Source organism: Chiloscyllium plagiosum, unplaced genomic scaffold, assembly GCF_037043375.1.
Source record: "Chiloscyllium plagiosum isolate Xiang-an unplaced genomic scaffold, Cpla_swu_hap1 HiC_scaffold_50, whole genome shotgun sequence".
Taxonomy (NCBI): domain Eukaryota; kingdom Metazoa; phylum Chordata; class Chondrichthyes; order Orectolobiformes; family Hemiscylliidae; genus Chiloscyllium; species Chiloscyllium plagiosum.
In genome coordinates this window covers 53,954,140-53,969,900 of record NW_028270188.1, presented here as the reverse complement: position 1 = coordinate 53,969,900, position 15,761 = coordinate 53,954,140, and the positions used below count along the sequence as shown (strand labels likewise).

The window sequence follows — 15,761 nt, the reverse complement described above, 5'->3', positions numbered from 1 at the left end:
TTTACGCGAATGACCAAACGCAGTGAAGCCAGCACCGATCCACATTGGAACACTGTTGGTTACAGGCCTCCAGTCGGAACAACAACCGTCTCCCACTACCTTCTGTCTCTGACCTTGAAGCTAATTTTGTATCCAGTTGGCTAGCTCCCCTGAATCCCATGTGATCTAACCTTCGTAACCAGTCCACCATGTGGAACCTTGTTGAATGCTTTTGTTGAAGTTCATGGGCGCTGTCCACCGTGTGGAACGCTTTGTTGAAGCTCTCGGGCGATGTCCACCACTCTGCCTTCATCCATCATCTTTGTCACTTCTTCAGAAACGTTAGTGAGACAATATCCCACGCAGAAAGCCGTGTTGGTCCTTAAATAGTCCTCGCCTTTCCAAATGCCTGTAAATCTTGTCCCTCCAAATCCCATCCAACACGTTATTTCCCACTAATGTCAGGCTCACTGGTCTTTAGTTCCCTGGCTTTTCCGTAATCGTTTTAAATAATGGTGCCACATTAGCCCAACCTCCAGTCTTCTGGCACCTCACCCATTGCCCTTGGTTATACAAATATCTCAGCAGCGGGCCAAGTAATCACTTGTCTAGTTTCCCACAAAGTTCTGGGAAATACCTGATCAGTTCCCAGGGATTTATCTACCTTTTGTGTTTTAAGATATCCAGCTCCGCCTCTTCTGTAATGAATTATTTTCAGGCCATTCCTATTTATTTACCCAAGCTCGCTTGCTTTCATGTCCTTCTCCATGGTAAATACTGACTAAATATTTGTTTAGTAGCTCACCCATCTCCTGTGGTTCCATACATAGATGGCCACGTTGATCTTTAAAAGGCCCAATTCTCTCCTTAGTTACTCTTTTGCCCTTAATGTACTTGTAGAATCTCTTTGGATTCTTCTTTAACTCTATTTGCTAAAGCTATCTCATGTCCCAATTTTGCCCTCCTGATTTCCCTCTTAAGTATACAGAGGAATCTCAATTATCTGGATTTTGGATTATCCGGCAAGATCAGAAGGTCCCGATGCTTGGCTAAACTGTTATTCGGCCTTCGATTAACCGGACAAAATACTCTCCGCCCATGCCCTTGAATAATCGGGGTTCCTCTGTACTCCTAATGCCCTACACTCATGTAGGGATTGACTTGATCCCCGTTTTCTGTATTTGATATGTCTGCTCCTTTTTCTTGACCAGAGCCTTAATTTGGAGAAAGTGAGGGCTGCAGATGCTGGAGATCAGAGCTGAAAAATGTGTTGCTGGAAAAGCGCAGCAGGTCAAGCAGCATCCAAAGAGCAGGAGAATCGACGTTTCGGGCATAAGCTTCCTGAAGAAGGGCTTATGCCCGAAACGTCGATTCTCCTGCTCCTTGGATGCTGCTTGACCTGCTGCGCTTTTCCAGCAACACATTTTTCAGCTCAGAGCCTTAATTTCTCCAGTTATCCAGCATTCTCTACAACCACCAGCCTTGCCCTTCACACTAACATACTGTCTCTGATCTCATTTTTAAAGGCCGCCATCTTTGAACCATCCCTTTACCCATGGATAGCTTCCCCAATCAGTTTGAAAGTTCCTGTGTAATACTGTCAAAATTGACCTTTCTCCAATTTTATCTTTTTTCGATTAGTTCTGTCCTTTTGAATAATGATTTTAAAACTAATAGAATTATGGATCGCTTGCAGAAATGGCGTCCGACATCGGAGGACCGCTGGGCGTACCGGTGACTGGGAGAGCTGGAGCAGGGACGCAGCCACAGTCCAGTGGGGGCATAGTGTCCCGGGCACCGAAAAGACATCCAGGGTAAGGATGTTTAGATGTGTCACTAGATTAGGAGCGGGAGCACATATATACAGGTATCTGGGCATAAGTTACAGATTGGAATCTAATCGAGATGTTTGGGGCAGGGTTTATGTACAGAATAACAGATGCCTGAGAATGAGTTACAGACTGGAATCTAATCGAGGGGTTCGGGGTGGGTTATATACAGAATAACAGATCCCCGGGAGGGAGTTACAGACTGGAATCTAATCGAGGGGTTCGGGGTGGGTTATATACAGAATAACAGATACCCAGGAGGGAGTTACAGACTGGAATCTAATCGAGAGGTTCGGGCTGGGTTATATACAGAAAAACAGATACCTGGGAGGGTGTTACAGACCGGAATCTAATCGAGGTGTTCTGGGTGGGTTATATACCGAATAACAGATACTCGGGAGGGAGTTACAGACTGGAATCTAATCGAGGGGTTCGGGGTGGGTTATATATAGAAAAACAGATACCTGGGAGGGTGTTACAGACTGGAATCTATTCGAGGTGTTCTGGGTGGGTTATATACAGAATAACAGATACCCGGGAGGGTGTTACAGACTGGAATCTAATCGAGGTGTTCGGGGTGGGTTATATACAGAATAACAGACACCCGGGAGGGAGTTACAGACTGGAATCTAATCGAGGGGTTCGGGGTGGGTTATATACAGAATAACAGATACCCGGGAGGGAGTTACAGCCTGGAATCTAATCGAGGGGTTCGGGGTGGGTTATATACAGAATAACAGATACCCGGGAGGGATTACAGACTGGAATCTAATCGAGGGGTTCGGGGTGGGTTATATACAGAATAACAGATACCCCGGGAGGGAGTTACAGACTGGAATCTAATCGAGGGGTTCGGGGTGGGTTATATACAGAATAACAGATACCCCGGGAGGGAGTTACAGACTGGAATCTAATCGAGGGGTTCGGGGTGGGTTATATACAGAATAACAGATACCCGGGAGGGAGTTACAGACTGGAATCTAATCGAGGGGTTCGGGGTGGGTTATATACAGAATAACAGATACCCCGGGAGGGAGTTACAGACTGGAATCTAATCGAGGGGTTCGGGGTGGGTTATATACAGAATAACAGATACCCCGGGAGGGAGTTACAGACTGGAATCTAATCGAGGGGTTCGGGGTGGGTTATATACAGAATAACAGATACCCGGGAGGGAGTTACAGACTGGAATCTAATCGAGGGGTTCGGGGTGGGTTATATACAGAATAACAGATACCCCGGGAGGGAGTTACAGACTGGAATCTAATCGAGGTGTTCGGGGTGGGTTATATACAGAATAACAGATTCCCGGGAGGGAGTTACAGACTGGAATCTAATCGAGGGGTTCGGGGTGGGTTATATACAGAATAACAGATACCTCGGGAGGGAGTTACAGACTGGAATCTAATCGAGGTGTTCGGGGTGGGTTATATACAGAATAACAGATTCCCGGGAGGGAGTTACAGACTGGAATCTAATCGAGGGGTTCGGGGTGGGTTATATACAGAATAACAGATACCCGGAAGGGAGTTACAGACTGGAATCTAATCGAGGGGTTCGGGGTGGGTTATATACAGAATAACAGATACCCGGGAGGGAGTTACAGACTGGAAACTAATCGAGAGGTTCGGGGTGGGTTATATACAGAATAACAGATACCCGGGAGGGAGTTACAGACTGGAATCTAATCGAGGGGATTGGGGGTGACAGTTCTGAAGTCACCTCATGTATACAAGTGAAAGAATGGTTGTACAGTGTTGCCAGACTTTGGAAACATTGTGTACTCCAGCAAAAGTTTGCATTGAAGCCCATCTTATTTTACAGGAAAAAAACTTAATTTCGATGTTTATTGAGAAATCTGAGATGGGTTGGATATTTTCAAAATTCAGATAGGTCGTAGGGGTGCAACTTGTGATTGGTTGGTTGTTCCTTGTTGAGTTTGTAACAGGTGCCATGAAAGATTGAAGGTGGAAATGAGGTTAGCTCCCCGGCAGAGTTAGTTGAAATGGTTTTCCTGTCTGGTGGGCTGACCTGTGGAATTCTTTGCTCAACAAGCCGTTAGACTGTAGATTTTAAATTTTGTCTGTCTGAATCTCGTCTTACCCTTCTCTGTTCTCTCCAGCTTCCCTATTGATGCTAGCAAGGGGTTCTTGTGTTGTACATCGTGGTCCTCTTTGCAGAGACTATTGTTCAGTGCATTGGTGTGGTGGGTGCAATCTTCCTTTTACCAATTGTTTGTACTTCACCTCTTTCTAGACTTGACTTTGAGGACGACGATGACGGGGAGGGCAGCAGCAAATTCCCAAGGTTTGTGTGGCTCTGTTTTCTCATTTTAGCCTTTGAGGAGCTGCGGTCAAGCGTGATGAAATTTATCCCCATCCCCATCCTCTGCTGTTCCACCTTCCCCAGTACCATCCCTCTCGTACCTTTCCTTTCCCTTTATCCCCCTCATATTATGCCCGTTCTGTCCCTCACCACACCACCCTATTCTGTGCGTTAGCCCCGCTCTTCCGAGTTCCCATTGGTAAAATAATTTACATGTACCTAATGTTGGGGGTGGAGTACAATGTTCAAATGTCCCTAACATGCGTTAAGGGAGACTATTGGGTTGCAGATTGGATTGGTTGGTCGGGGGGGACAGACTTCCATCGTACTGCGTTCTGTGAATCTCCACCATAGTGTGTGTGTGGAGCATTAACCCTTAATCTTTTCTGTCTAGGTGTGATGAAGACCAAGGGCCCAATGACAAAGAGAGATTTGCCAGGTAACAATATTCTAAACATGCAGTTGGTTTGAAGCATTCCTTGTGGCATTGAGAGAGAGGGCATAGAACCCAGAACATTGAACAGTACAGCGCGGAACAGGCCCTTTGGCCATTGATGTTGCGCCAACCTGTGAGCTATTCTGAGCTCATCCCCCTACACTATCCCACCATTAACTGTTTGCTTATCCAAGGATGGTTTAAATCTCCCTAATGTGGCTGAGTTACCTACATTGGCGGGCGGGCAGGGCATTCCACGCCCTTACCACTCTCTGAGTGAAGAACCTGCCACTGACATCTGCCTTAAATCGATCACCCCTCAATTTGTAGTTACGCCTCTTTGTACAAGCTGATGTCATCATCCTAGGGAAAAGACTTTCACTGTCTACTCTATCTAATCCTCTGACCATCTTGTATGTCTCTATCAAATCCCCTCTTAGCTGCCTTCTTTCCAATGAGAACAGACCCAAGTCTCTCAGCCTTTCCTCATAAGAGCTTCTCTCCAAACCAGGCAACATCCTGGTAAATCTCCTCTGCACCTTTTCCAATGCTTCCACATCCTTCCTGTAATGGGGTGACCAGAACATGTACACAATATTCAAGTGTGGCCGCACCAGTGTTTTGTTGCAGCATGATATTGCGGCTCTGGAACTCAATCCCTCTACCAATGAAACCTTATGCCTTCTTAACAGCACTATCAACCTGGGTGGCAACTTTCAGTGATCTATGTACATGGACTCCAAGATCCCTCTGCACATTCACACTACCAAGAATCCTTCCATTGACCGAGTACTCTGCCTTCCTGTTATTCTTGCCAAAGTGAATCACCTCACATTTAGCTGCATTGGACTCCACGGTGCTGGAACTTAGCTGCACGGTGTCCCTCATTCCCAGTCAGTGGCTGTGGGGAAACCAAATGGAAAGGAAATGGCTCTTTAGATGTTGCTTGGGGCTACTCTACGTTAGGAGTAAAATCCAGGCCGGGGAAAGTTCACCTCACTGCCTGGGGTTCAGTGAGGATCCTTCAGGCGGTGCCGCTGAAGGGAATGCAAGTTGAGTGTGGATGTGCTTGGGATTGCACTGTGTGCAAACGGTCTTGTCTCAGTTGTAGCAGTCACCAAGTCTCTTTGGCCCTGCGCTTTGAGGTGTCCCAAGGCAACGAGGAAGCATGGGGTCGTCTGCTTTCCCATGTGAGCACATGCCTTTCCTTTTGTTTATGGCGGAAGCTCATTGTTCCTCCTCCCCTGCCCCCCCACCCCAGAGAGAACCACAGCGAGATCGAGCGGCGTCGCCGGAACAAGATGACGGCGTACATCACGGAGCTGTCAGACATGGTGCCGACCTGCAGCGCCCTGGCCCGCAAGCCGGACAAGCTGACCATCCTCCGCATGGCCGTGTCTCACATGAAGTCACTGCGGGGCACGGGCAACACCTCGGCTGACGGAACGTACAAGCCATCCTTTCTGACCGACCAGGTGAGGGGGCTTGGGGGCTGACAAAACGTAACGTTGTTGTTGTTGTTGCTGCAATGATTTACGTGAAACTGGCGATGTGTGTGAAGGTGTTTGAGCATAATCGATAGCAGGGTCTTGGGGTTTTTGGATGAGAGCTGAGAGACCGAGCAACTCCATAAACTCGCCGCATCAATCAGCTGGCTTGGAATTTGACACTGGGTTCATGTGGAGTATTAGCTTCGGTCGAACAGAAGGCTGCGATGCAATCTTTCTTGGGGTGGCATGGTGGCTCAGTCGTGCCTCTCAGTGCCAGGGGCCTGGGTTCAGTTTCACCCACGGGCCATTTTCTGTGTGGAGCTTGCAAACACTCTCGCCCGTGCCTGTGCGGGTTTCCACCCGCTGTCCACAGATGTGCAGTTCAGAGTGGATTGGCCGTCCTAAATTGCCCATTAGTATCCAGGGATGTGCAGGCGAGGTGGGTTAGCCATAGAAAATTTGGGTTTAACCAGGATAGGATAGAGAGCTGTTTGGATGAGATGCTGTTCGGAGGGTCATAGAGTCTTCAGCCCAACTCGTCCATGCTGATCAGATACCTGAACCTAATCTAGTCCTATTTTCCAGCACTTGGCCGGTGTGGACTCGATGGGTTGAATGGACTGCTTACACACTGCAGGTATTCTATGCAAGGCGAGCCTTGCTGACTAGGATGGGTGATCCAGTGACACTGAAGGGACGGCCAAATATATTTCCAAGTCAGGTTGGTGTGGCTCGGAGGGGACTTGATATTCCCACATGTTTGTTCCACTCATCCTTTTAGCTGGTAGATATTACAGCTTTAGAAGGTGGTTTCGATGGTCTCTTTTATCGTGGAAATGGTACACGCTAGCTGCAAGTGTGAGTAGATGTGACGCCCTTCAGACAGGTTGTGTTGTTTTGGATGGTCTGGAATGTTGGAGCCGGACTCGTCCAGGCGAGTCCAGAGCGCTCTATTACACTCCTGACTTGTGCCTTGTTGACGATGGACAGGCTTTGGGGTGGGGGTGGTCAGGCGATGAGTTACTCGCTCCAGCCTTCAAACTGCTCTCTCGGACACCAGTGTTTCAACGGCTTTGCTCCCTCTGTGCTAACGTTCCAGGCGCTGACCCTGCGAGTTGTCTGCTTTGATATTGTTTTCTGGGCTAGGTGTTGACTGAGAGGTGAGCGCGCCACCCAGAGCCCTGGCTGACACCAGGCCAGGTAAGCTTACAAACAGCAGCAGTGCTGCTCTCGTCCGTATCGCCTGGAGTGGGAGTTGAATCCACGAGGTAGTGGGGAGGGATGTTGTGGAGGCCAGTGAAGTTGATGGTATTTTGTTTCTCGTGACCCAAGGAGCTGAAGCACTTGATCCTGGAAGCAGCGGACGGCTTCCTCTTTGTGGTGGCCTGCGAGACGGGCAAAATAATCTACGTGTCTGACTCTGTCACTCCAGTCCTCAACCAGCCGCAGTCCGAGTGGTTCGGCAGCACCCTGTATGACCAGGTCCATCCGGATGACGTGGACAAGCTGCGGGAGCAGCTCTCCACCTCTGAGAATGCCATGACAGGTAAAGGAGGCTGCTTGGGTTTGAATTTGGGTGGGGTTTGTCAGCATCGACAGCAGTGGTTAGCACTGTTGTCTCTCAGCGCCACGGACATTGGTACGGTTGACTATCTGTTTGGAGTTTGCCCATTAACCCCCGTGTCTGCGTGGGTTTCCTCCGGGTGCTCCGGTTTCCTTCCACAGTCCAAAGGTGTGCGGGTCAGGATTGGCCATGGTAAATTGTCCCGTAGTGCCCAGGGATGTGCAGGTCAGGTGGATTGGCCATGCTAAATTGTCCCGTAGTGCCCAGGGATGTGTAGGTTAAGGTGGATTGGCCATGCTAAATTGTCCCATAGTGTCCAGGGCTGTGCAGGTTAGGGTGGATTGGCCATGCTAAATTGTCCCGTAGTGCCCAGGGATGTGCAGGTTAGGGTGGATTGGCCATGCTAAATTGTCCCATAGTGCCCAGGGATGTGTAGGTTAGGGTGGATTGGCCATGCTAAATTGTCCCATAGTGTCCAGGGCTGTGCAGGTTAGGGTGGATTGGCCATGCTAAATTGTCCCGTAGTGCCCAGGGATGTGTAGGTTAAGGTGGATTGGCCATGCTAAATTGTCCCATAGTGTCCAGGGCTGTGCAGGTTAGGGTGGATTGGCCATGCTAAATTGTCGTTGAAACTTTATTGCTGGAACAGCACAGCAGGTCAGGCAGCATCCAGGGAACAGGAGATTCGACGTTTCGGGCACAGGCCCTTCTTCAGGAAGAAGGGCCTGTGCCCGAAACGTCGAATCTCCTGTTCCCTGGATGCTGCCTGACCTGCTGTGCTGTTCCAGCAATAAAGTTTCAACTTTGATCTCCAGCATCTGCAGACCTCACTTTCTCCATGCTAAATTGTCCCATAGTGCCCAGGGATGTGTAGGTTAAGGTGGATTGGCCATGCTAAATTGTCCCGTCATGCCCAGGGATGTGCAGGTCAGGGTGGATTGGCTATGGGAAAAGCAGGATTACAGGGATAAGGGTGGGGGGAGGGGGTCTGGCTCTTTGGAGGGTTCATGTGGACTTGATGGGCTGAATGGCCTGCTTTCCAAACTGTAGAGAGTCTGCGATTTATACGGAGTGGTCAGTTACCATGACCAAATGTTGGTCCAGCATTGACCCCCCACCCCTCTCCGTGGGTTGAACTGTGATTGGAGGAGATGGCGGTGAGGACTGCAGGACATAATGGGGTGATGGTACCGAGGGGGATTTGGAGGGGGGTGAATGGAGGGATTTGAAAATGAGGATTAGAATTGTGGAATGGGGGACAGCCAACTCAAAGGTTGAATGGGATTGATTGGAATTTGGATACTGGTTGGTGGTGGGGGGGTAGCAGAGATTTAGATAAGCTGTGTCCTGAGGGGAGAGTGAGGTTCAAATCACGTTAAGTTCCATTCCTTTTCCTATTTGGACTAGGTCGGATCTTGGACCTGAAGACCGGCACTGTGAAGAAAGAAGGACAGCAGTCCTCGATGAGAATGTGCATGGGTTCGCGGAGGTCTTTCATCTGCAGAGTGAGGTGATTTAAATCGATGTGTTTGACCCCTAAGTGCCCCTTCTAAATGTATAACGTGGTTTCACTGCCTTGCCATTGCAAGTGATGTTGTGAATCTTGAAAGGGTTCAGAAAAGATTTACAAGGATGTTGCCAGGGTTGGAGGGTTTGAGCTACAGGGAGAGGCTGAACAAACTGAGGCTGTTTTCCCTGGAGCGTCGGAGGCTGAGGGGTGACCTTACACAGGTTTACACAATTGAGTGGCATGGAGGGGGTAAATGGGCAAAGTCTTTCCCCTGGGGTTGGGGAGTCCAGAACTAGAGGGCATAGGTTTAGGGTGAGAAGGGAAAGATATAAAAGAGACCTAAGGGGCAACTTTTTCACACAGAGGGTGGTATGTGTATGGAATGAGCTGCCAGAGGAAGTGGTGGAGCTGGTACAATTGCAACATTGAAGAGGCATTTGGATGGGTATATGAATAGGAAGGGTTTGGAGGGATTAGATTAGATTAGATTACTTACAGTGTGGAAACAGGCCCTTCGGCCCAACAAGTCCACACCGACCCGCCGAAGCACAACCCACCCATTCCCCTACATTTACCCCTTACCTAACACTACGGGGCAATTTAGCATGGTCAATTCACCTGACCTGCACATCTTTGGACTGTGGGAGGAAACCGGAGCACCCGGAGGAAACCCACGCAGACTCGGGGAGAATGTGCAAACTCCACACAGTCAGTCGCCTGAGTCAGGAATTGAACCCAGGTCTCTGGCGCTGTGAGGCAGCAGTGCTAGCCACCGTGCCACCCCATGGGCCGGGTGCTGGCAGGTGGGACTCGATTGGGTTGGGATATCTGGTCATCATGGATGGGTTGGACCGAAGGGTCTGTTTCCATGCTGTACATCTCTATGACTCTATGTAGTCTTCCAGTCACTCCTTATTTCTTGATCTGTGTGAATGCTTTGGGAACGGCTGGATGTGACTAGGCTGACAAGAAATGCAGGTGCTGTATGTGATGATGCTGTGGCTTTAAGAGGTTACTTTGTTCATTTTTTTTTATTGGGGAGGTTGTAGGTCGAGCCGTCTACCAAGACCGCGAGAGTAAACAGCTTGTGAGGCCTTGGGGTTTTTTCCTTTAAGTTGGAACAATAGAAGCAGCCTGGCTGGGTGCCAGGATCTCGAGATTATTTTTAAAATTTTAGATTCCGCTTTAAGCCGTTGCTGTTGTGAGCTGGAGGTCGCAGCTATCACTGCTCCTCCCAGTTACAGATGGGGTTTCTGTCTACTGCTGGCACAAAGTCAAACTGAGAAGAATAGATTTGTCTATGGGCTGTGTTGATGGAATGTTACTGTATTGGAACAGTTAATTCCTAATAGGTACTGTATCTATTATTCAGTTGTTTTCCAATAATTAAGTTATTCTAAGTTCCTCTTTCTTTGGTTGTATTTTAAATATGGTGCTGAAATAAATTGCGTTTTGCTTAACTTCTGAGCAATTTGACCAGTCACATCACTTCGGGAACAGGCACTTCACATTTCCCTTTTAAAAGAAGAAAATATCAAGGTCTGGGCTATCTTTGTGAGAATATTTTGAGGGGGTCTGGTCTGGTCAATAACAAATGTTATGTCTGAGTTACGAGGGGTTTGCATATTCCCTTATATATTCCACTCCTCCACTGACCGTCATAAGGGTTGCATTTGAGAAGGGAGGTACGACTCCGTGCCAGAGACAAGTCAGTTAGTTTTTTTTAAATTTGCAAATAAAGAACCAGTTCATTACAATGGCATCTTACTGAAGTAAACATGCAAAGGGTATAAACTGTATGAATATATGAAACTCTTCTCTTGAAAAAACTGACTGACATCCGTGTCTAGGGGTGAGAAAATACAAAACTAAATATCGTCTTAAAAGTACGGTGACCAGGTAGCAGTTAACTTTAGGAGAAAGGTTATTCTTTGATTGTTCAAATGTTTGTCCATAGCCAAAGTCTCTTTACGCACGGGCTGTTGGCTATAGGGTGGCCTTCTGGATCAGTTATAGCAAGCTGAATTCCCTTCTGTGGAGTGACTTTATGGATCAGTTATGGTTAGCTGATTTCCCTTCTCTGGAGATATATGTAGAACCTTTTTTCAAGACTACTGAGTTTTGATAACATTTTCTAGTGGGCTTATGACATGCAAACTTTGAACAATTTTGGATTTTTTTTCCATGTAAGTCAAAGGTATGGATATATGTCCACTAAATGATATTCTGAAGTAATATTTATCTTTCTGAATGTAATGTATCTTCACAAGTAAATTGGCATTTTTGACCCTGACTTTCTTGGGCTTGACTTGTACGCTGGTAATGCTGTTGATGGGTTGTTTGATTTTGACCCCAAGTGGCTGTTAGTGGGAGCTTGCTGTGCGTAATTTGGCTGGCTACCATGTATCTGCCATTACAGCAGTGGCCATCTTTTTTCACCAAGCGTTTATATGGTGTGTTATGGACCAGTCCAAACCACTTCCAAAATATATTCAGAAGATGTGCTTACCTTGAAAATAAGTTGCATTCTGAATGCAATTCGATTGGTCAAACTACAATACTTGAAGTAAACACACACTTGATTCATACACCATAGTTAAAATACAACAAAAGAGAGAAATTAGAATAACAACTCTCTTGGAAAGCTTAACCAAATAATAGGTTATTTAACTACTAAACAGTAGCCACTATTAATTAACTGTTCCAACGTAGTAACATTCTCACAAATAAACACTTGGCAAGTGGCAAATTAAAGTCAAAAAGATTGTCTCGCATGCAATCCTAGCAGCAGTAGGAAAAACATCAAGCGAAAATTGAGTAATGGAGAGATGTACTGTAGCTTCCGCCCAGTTTCGAGACCCAGTAATATCTACGGCTGAAAAACTAAAAACTCTGGTTCTGTGGGAGCTTGTCCCACCCATTCAGGCTGCTTCTATTGTTCCAGCTTCCTAAAAAAAACTCCAAGGCCTTTCAAACTGTTTACTCTACTGGCTCTGAGTAGACAGCTCAGCATCTCTGCCTTAAAACCTCTCTTCAAAACACAACCCAGAACAAAATACACCCCTTAAAGCCATCGTTCCGCCACAGGCCCTTAAAGTGATTTGAGGAGTCTTGAGGTTGTGGAAGGCAATATATTGCGATTCTACAGTTCTGGTTGGGGAAAGATTGAGAGAGCTGATGAGCAAGTAGAATTGAGCTTTTCTGGCAACTTTTCCAGGTGCCTCCCGAGTTTGAATTCTAACAATTTGCTGTTTCCAAGGTGTGGGAATGCGACAGAGGATCCGGCATCCATGAGCAGACTCAGCTTCCTGAGGAACAGATACAGGTGATCCGGCAGATTTGGCCCCCTGTGCTCCGTGCCCGTGCTTCTACGCCGTGCAATCCTCCTGCCCCTTTTACCCCCCACTTCATCTCACCCCATCACCATATCCTTCTGTTCCTTTCTCCCTCGTGTTTATCCAGCTCCCCGCTTTTCAATGCCTCACCTCCCATGGGTGGGAGGGAGTTCCCCATCCTCCTCGCGCTTTCCAGATTGCTTCCCAATTCCTGATTGGAATGATTTAATTAGTCTTGTGCAGAATTGTTCAGTTCCCCAAAGTCTGGCCAAACTCAGAGTAAAGATGCGTTGAGCAGAACCTCTGAGAATCAAGAAGCACAGGAGACGGAGGAGGCCTCTTGACCCATCATACCTGTTCTGCTGTTGAGCTAGATTATGTCTGATGTGATTATGGGCATGATTACAAGGCCTAAATTGCTACGAGTCCCAGCACTCGATCCTGTGGCATTCCTACCAGCTAGGCTTACAATCGTGGAAACGGCCCACTTGTATCCACCTTTGTTAGCCAGTCCTCTGTCTGCTGTAGTACATCAGGCCCAGCACCACAAAGTCTCGGCTTGAGCAGTAATCTTTTTACATGGTGCCTCATTAAATACCTTTTGTGAACCCTAATATACGCCATCTACTGATTGCCCCTTTATCTACTCAGCTAGTTCAATGTTCAAAAGTAGCAAGAGTGTGGGACGCTGGAAAAGCACAGCAGGCCAGGCAGCATCCGAGGAGCAGAAGAATCGACGTTTCGGGCAGAAGCCCTTCATCATCCGATCCTGACTAAGTGTTCTGGCCCAAAACGTCGATTCTCCTGCTCCTCAGTTGCTGCCTGGCCTGCTATGCTTTTCTAGCATCCCACACTCGACTCTGATTTCCAGCATCTGCAGTTCTCACTTTCTCCCAATCTTCAAAAGAACCCTGATTGATCAAACAATATATTTTCCTTTTCACTACACCACGTTGGCGTCTGCCTGGATATCTTGTGACCATCTAAGTATCCTAGCTAGTGTTTCCTTAAAAATGGATTCCAGCAACTTTCCACACTTTAAACCAACTGACCTAGAATTTCCTGCTTGCTGTCTCCCTCCTTTCTTTAGCCAAGTTGCCTTATTTGTAGTTTTGTAATTCACAGGAACCTATAGAATTTGTGATTCTAATAAACATTTCCAGCCCCATCTTTTAAGGTTAGCACTGTCAGGTTTGGGGGTTTTGCTAGCCAGCTTTCCACGTATTCTTCCAAGTTTTATTGTTACTACTTCCACTCGACATAAACCTTGGTGCTTTGCGTCTTTTATCCCCTTGTTAAAAGTGACTTGAGTTCGTAAGAAAGACAACCCACTTGAACAACATCCCATCTGCCACCTTTTAACATCTGCTCCTGCCATCACCGGTGCTCAATCAGCAGCAGTGTGTACCATCCACAAGACGCACTGTGGCAACTCGCAAGGGGTCCTTTCAGACATCCCAAACCCATGACTTCCAATGCCGTAAAAGGGCAAGGGTGTAGATACCTGGGTATGCCGTTCCCCTGTGATCTCCCCTCCGAGCCCCTCCGCCATCCTGACTTAGAAGTGTACGGAGAAGTTCCTTCAGTGTCACTGGGGCCAAAATTCTGGAGCACTCTCCCTAAACTTATTCTAGATGTCCCTACAGCAGGTGGCTTGCTGGTACCACCTGGAGGGGCGATTACGGGAATGGCAGCAAAAACTGGCCCAGCCAGTGATGCTCGCCTCCTGTAAGGACGTTTTGATCATCTCCCCCGTCACCCTAAAGGATTTGAGAGGCTTGAGCCCTTCTGTGGAAGGGAAATCGCCAGATATATCCTTGGCATAGAGGTGTTGACGTTCCGGCCCGAAGCAGTTTTTTTTTTTGTGGGATATTTCCTACCATCCTCATTTCCTCACACTCCTGTCTTTCATCCTGTTCCCAGAAACGGACTAGGTCCAGTCAAAGAAGGAGAGACTCAGTATGTGGTCGTGCACTGCACAGGTTACATAAAAGCCTGGCCTCCCGCAGGTGAGTTTGCGCCCGGTTTGTGTGGATGTTCGATTTGGCGCCGAGGCTGCAGGTTATGGGAGAGTGAGGTGGGGGCTGCCGGTGGTTTGTGGGGAGCAGGTCGCAGGGGAATGGGTAGAGAAAGCGGATCTTGAACCGTGGCTGTTGTCGTTGTTTCTCAGGTGTGACGCTCCCTGACGATGAACCAGACGGTCAAGGGAACAAGTTTTGCCTGGTGGCTATCGGACGTCTGCAGGTAAGACCAGAGCCTGCCTTGGACTCGTGTTGAAAGTGGCTGAGGGCAATGCCTGCCAACGCTACAGTCTTCGACAAAAAGTGCGGTGCTGGAAAAGCACGGCCAGTCAGGCAGCATCTGAGGAGCAGGAGAGTCGACGTTTCAAGCGTAGGCTCTTCATCATGAATGTGGGGGTGTGCTTGCCTGACAGGCTGTGCGTTTCCAGCACCACACCTTTTTGACTCTAGTCTCCAGTCCTCACTTTCTCAGAGTTGTTCTAGAGCATGGTCGTAGACCCTTTGGTCCAACTCGTCCATGCTGAACTGATGTCCTAAATTAATCTAATCCCATTTGCGGGAGTGGTGGTGGTGTTTGAATGATCAGTGCTACGCGTTGAAGTGGATGTGGCATTGTTAAGGGGAGGGAGGGTGACCTTGTCAGAGCTTAGATTATCTGCTGTGAAATTACTCTGGGAGAATTTCAATGGGCCCAGCCCTGTGACTGGATGATTGGCCTCTGTGATGAGGATTGGGATCCAACGTCATGGATGTTTCATGGCAAAGTAACGTTCACACTCAATTCAGTAGCATCTCCTGTTCCCATCGGGTGCTCCAACTGCCACGGAGCGCAGAGGAGACCGGCACATTAAATGTCTTCAAGGCTGAGATTGATAAATTCTTAATCTTGCAAGGAATGAAGGGATGAGGGGAGAGTGTGGGGAAGTGCTTTTGAAATGCCCATCAGCCATTTGACGTGCAGCAAGATCCCAGGAACTTGGTGGGGGGGGTGGGTACTGTGTGGGTGAAGGTGATGGCCTAGTGGGATTATCACTGGACTGTTAATCTGGAAACCCAGGGAATGTTCTGGGGACTTGGGTTGGTTTCCCGCCACGGAAAAATGGTGGAATTTTGAATTCATTAAAAATCTGGAGTGAAGAGTCTAATGACCATTAATTCATTGTTGGAACATCCCATCTGGTTCACTAATGTCCTTTTCAAGGAAGGAAACTGCCATCCTTACCTGGTCTGGCCTACACGTGACTCCAGACCCCCAGTAACGTGGTTGACTCT

At 47.8% G+C, this 15,761-nt stretch overlaps 1 protein-coding gene across 1 annotated transcript in view; it reads left to right on the top strand.

The window, feature by feature from the left end:
* Positions 1–1,653: 1,653 nt before the first annotated feature.
* LOC122544709 (aryl hydrocarbon receptor nuclear translocator-like) overlaps positions 1,654–15,761 on the top strand; it is a 38,911-nt gene continuing 24,803 nt past the window's right edge. The window contains exons 1-9 of the mRNA XM_087985043.1: positions 1,654–1,793; positions 4,065–4,115; positions 4,528–4,572; positions 5,831–6,044; positions 7,392–7,605; positions 9,031–9,133; positions 12,393–12,458; positions 14,392–14,477; positions 14,639–14,712. Of these exons, the coding sequence (XP_087841169.1) occupies positions 1,678–1,793; positions 4,065–4,115; positions 4,528–4,572; positions 5,831–6,044; positions 7,392–7,605; positions 9,031–9,133; positions 12,393–12,458; positions 14,392–14,477; positions 14,639–14,712 (969 nt within the window). The 5' untranslated portion in view covers positions 1,654–1,677. The remainder of the gene's footprint in view (positions 1,794–4,064; positions 4,116–4,527; positions 4,573–5,830; positions 6,045–7,391; positions 7,606–9,030; positions 9,134–12,392; positions 12,459–14,391; positions 14,478–14,638; positions 14,713–15,761) is intronic.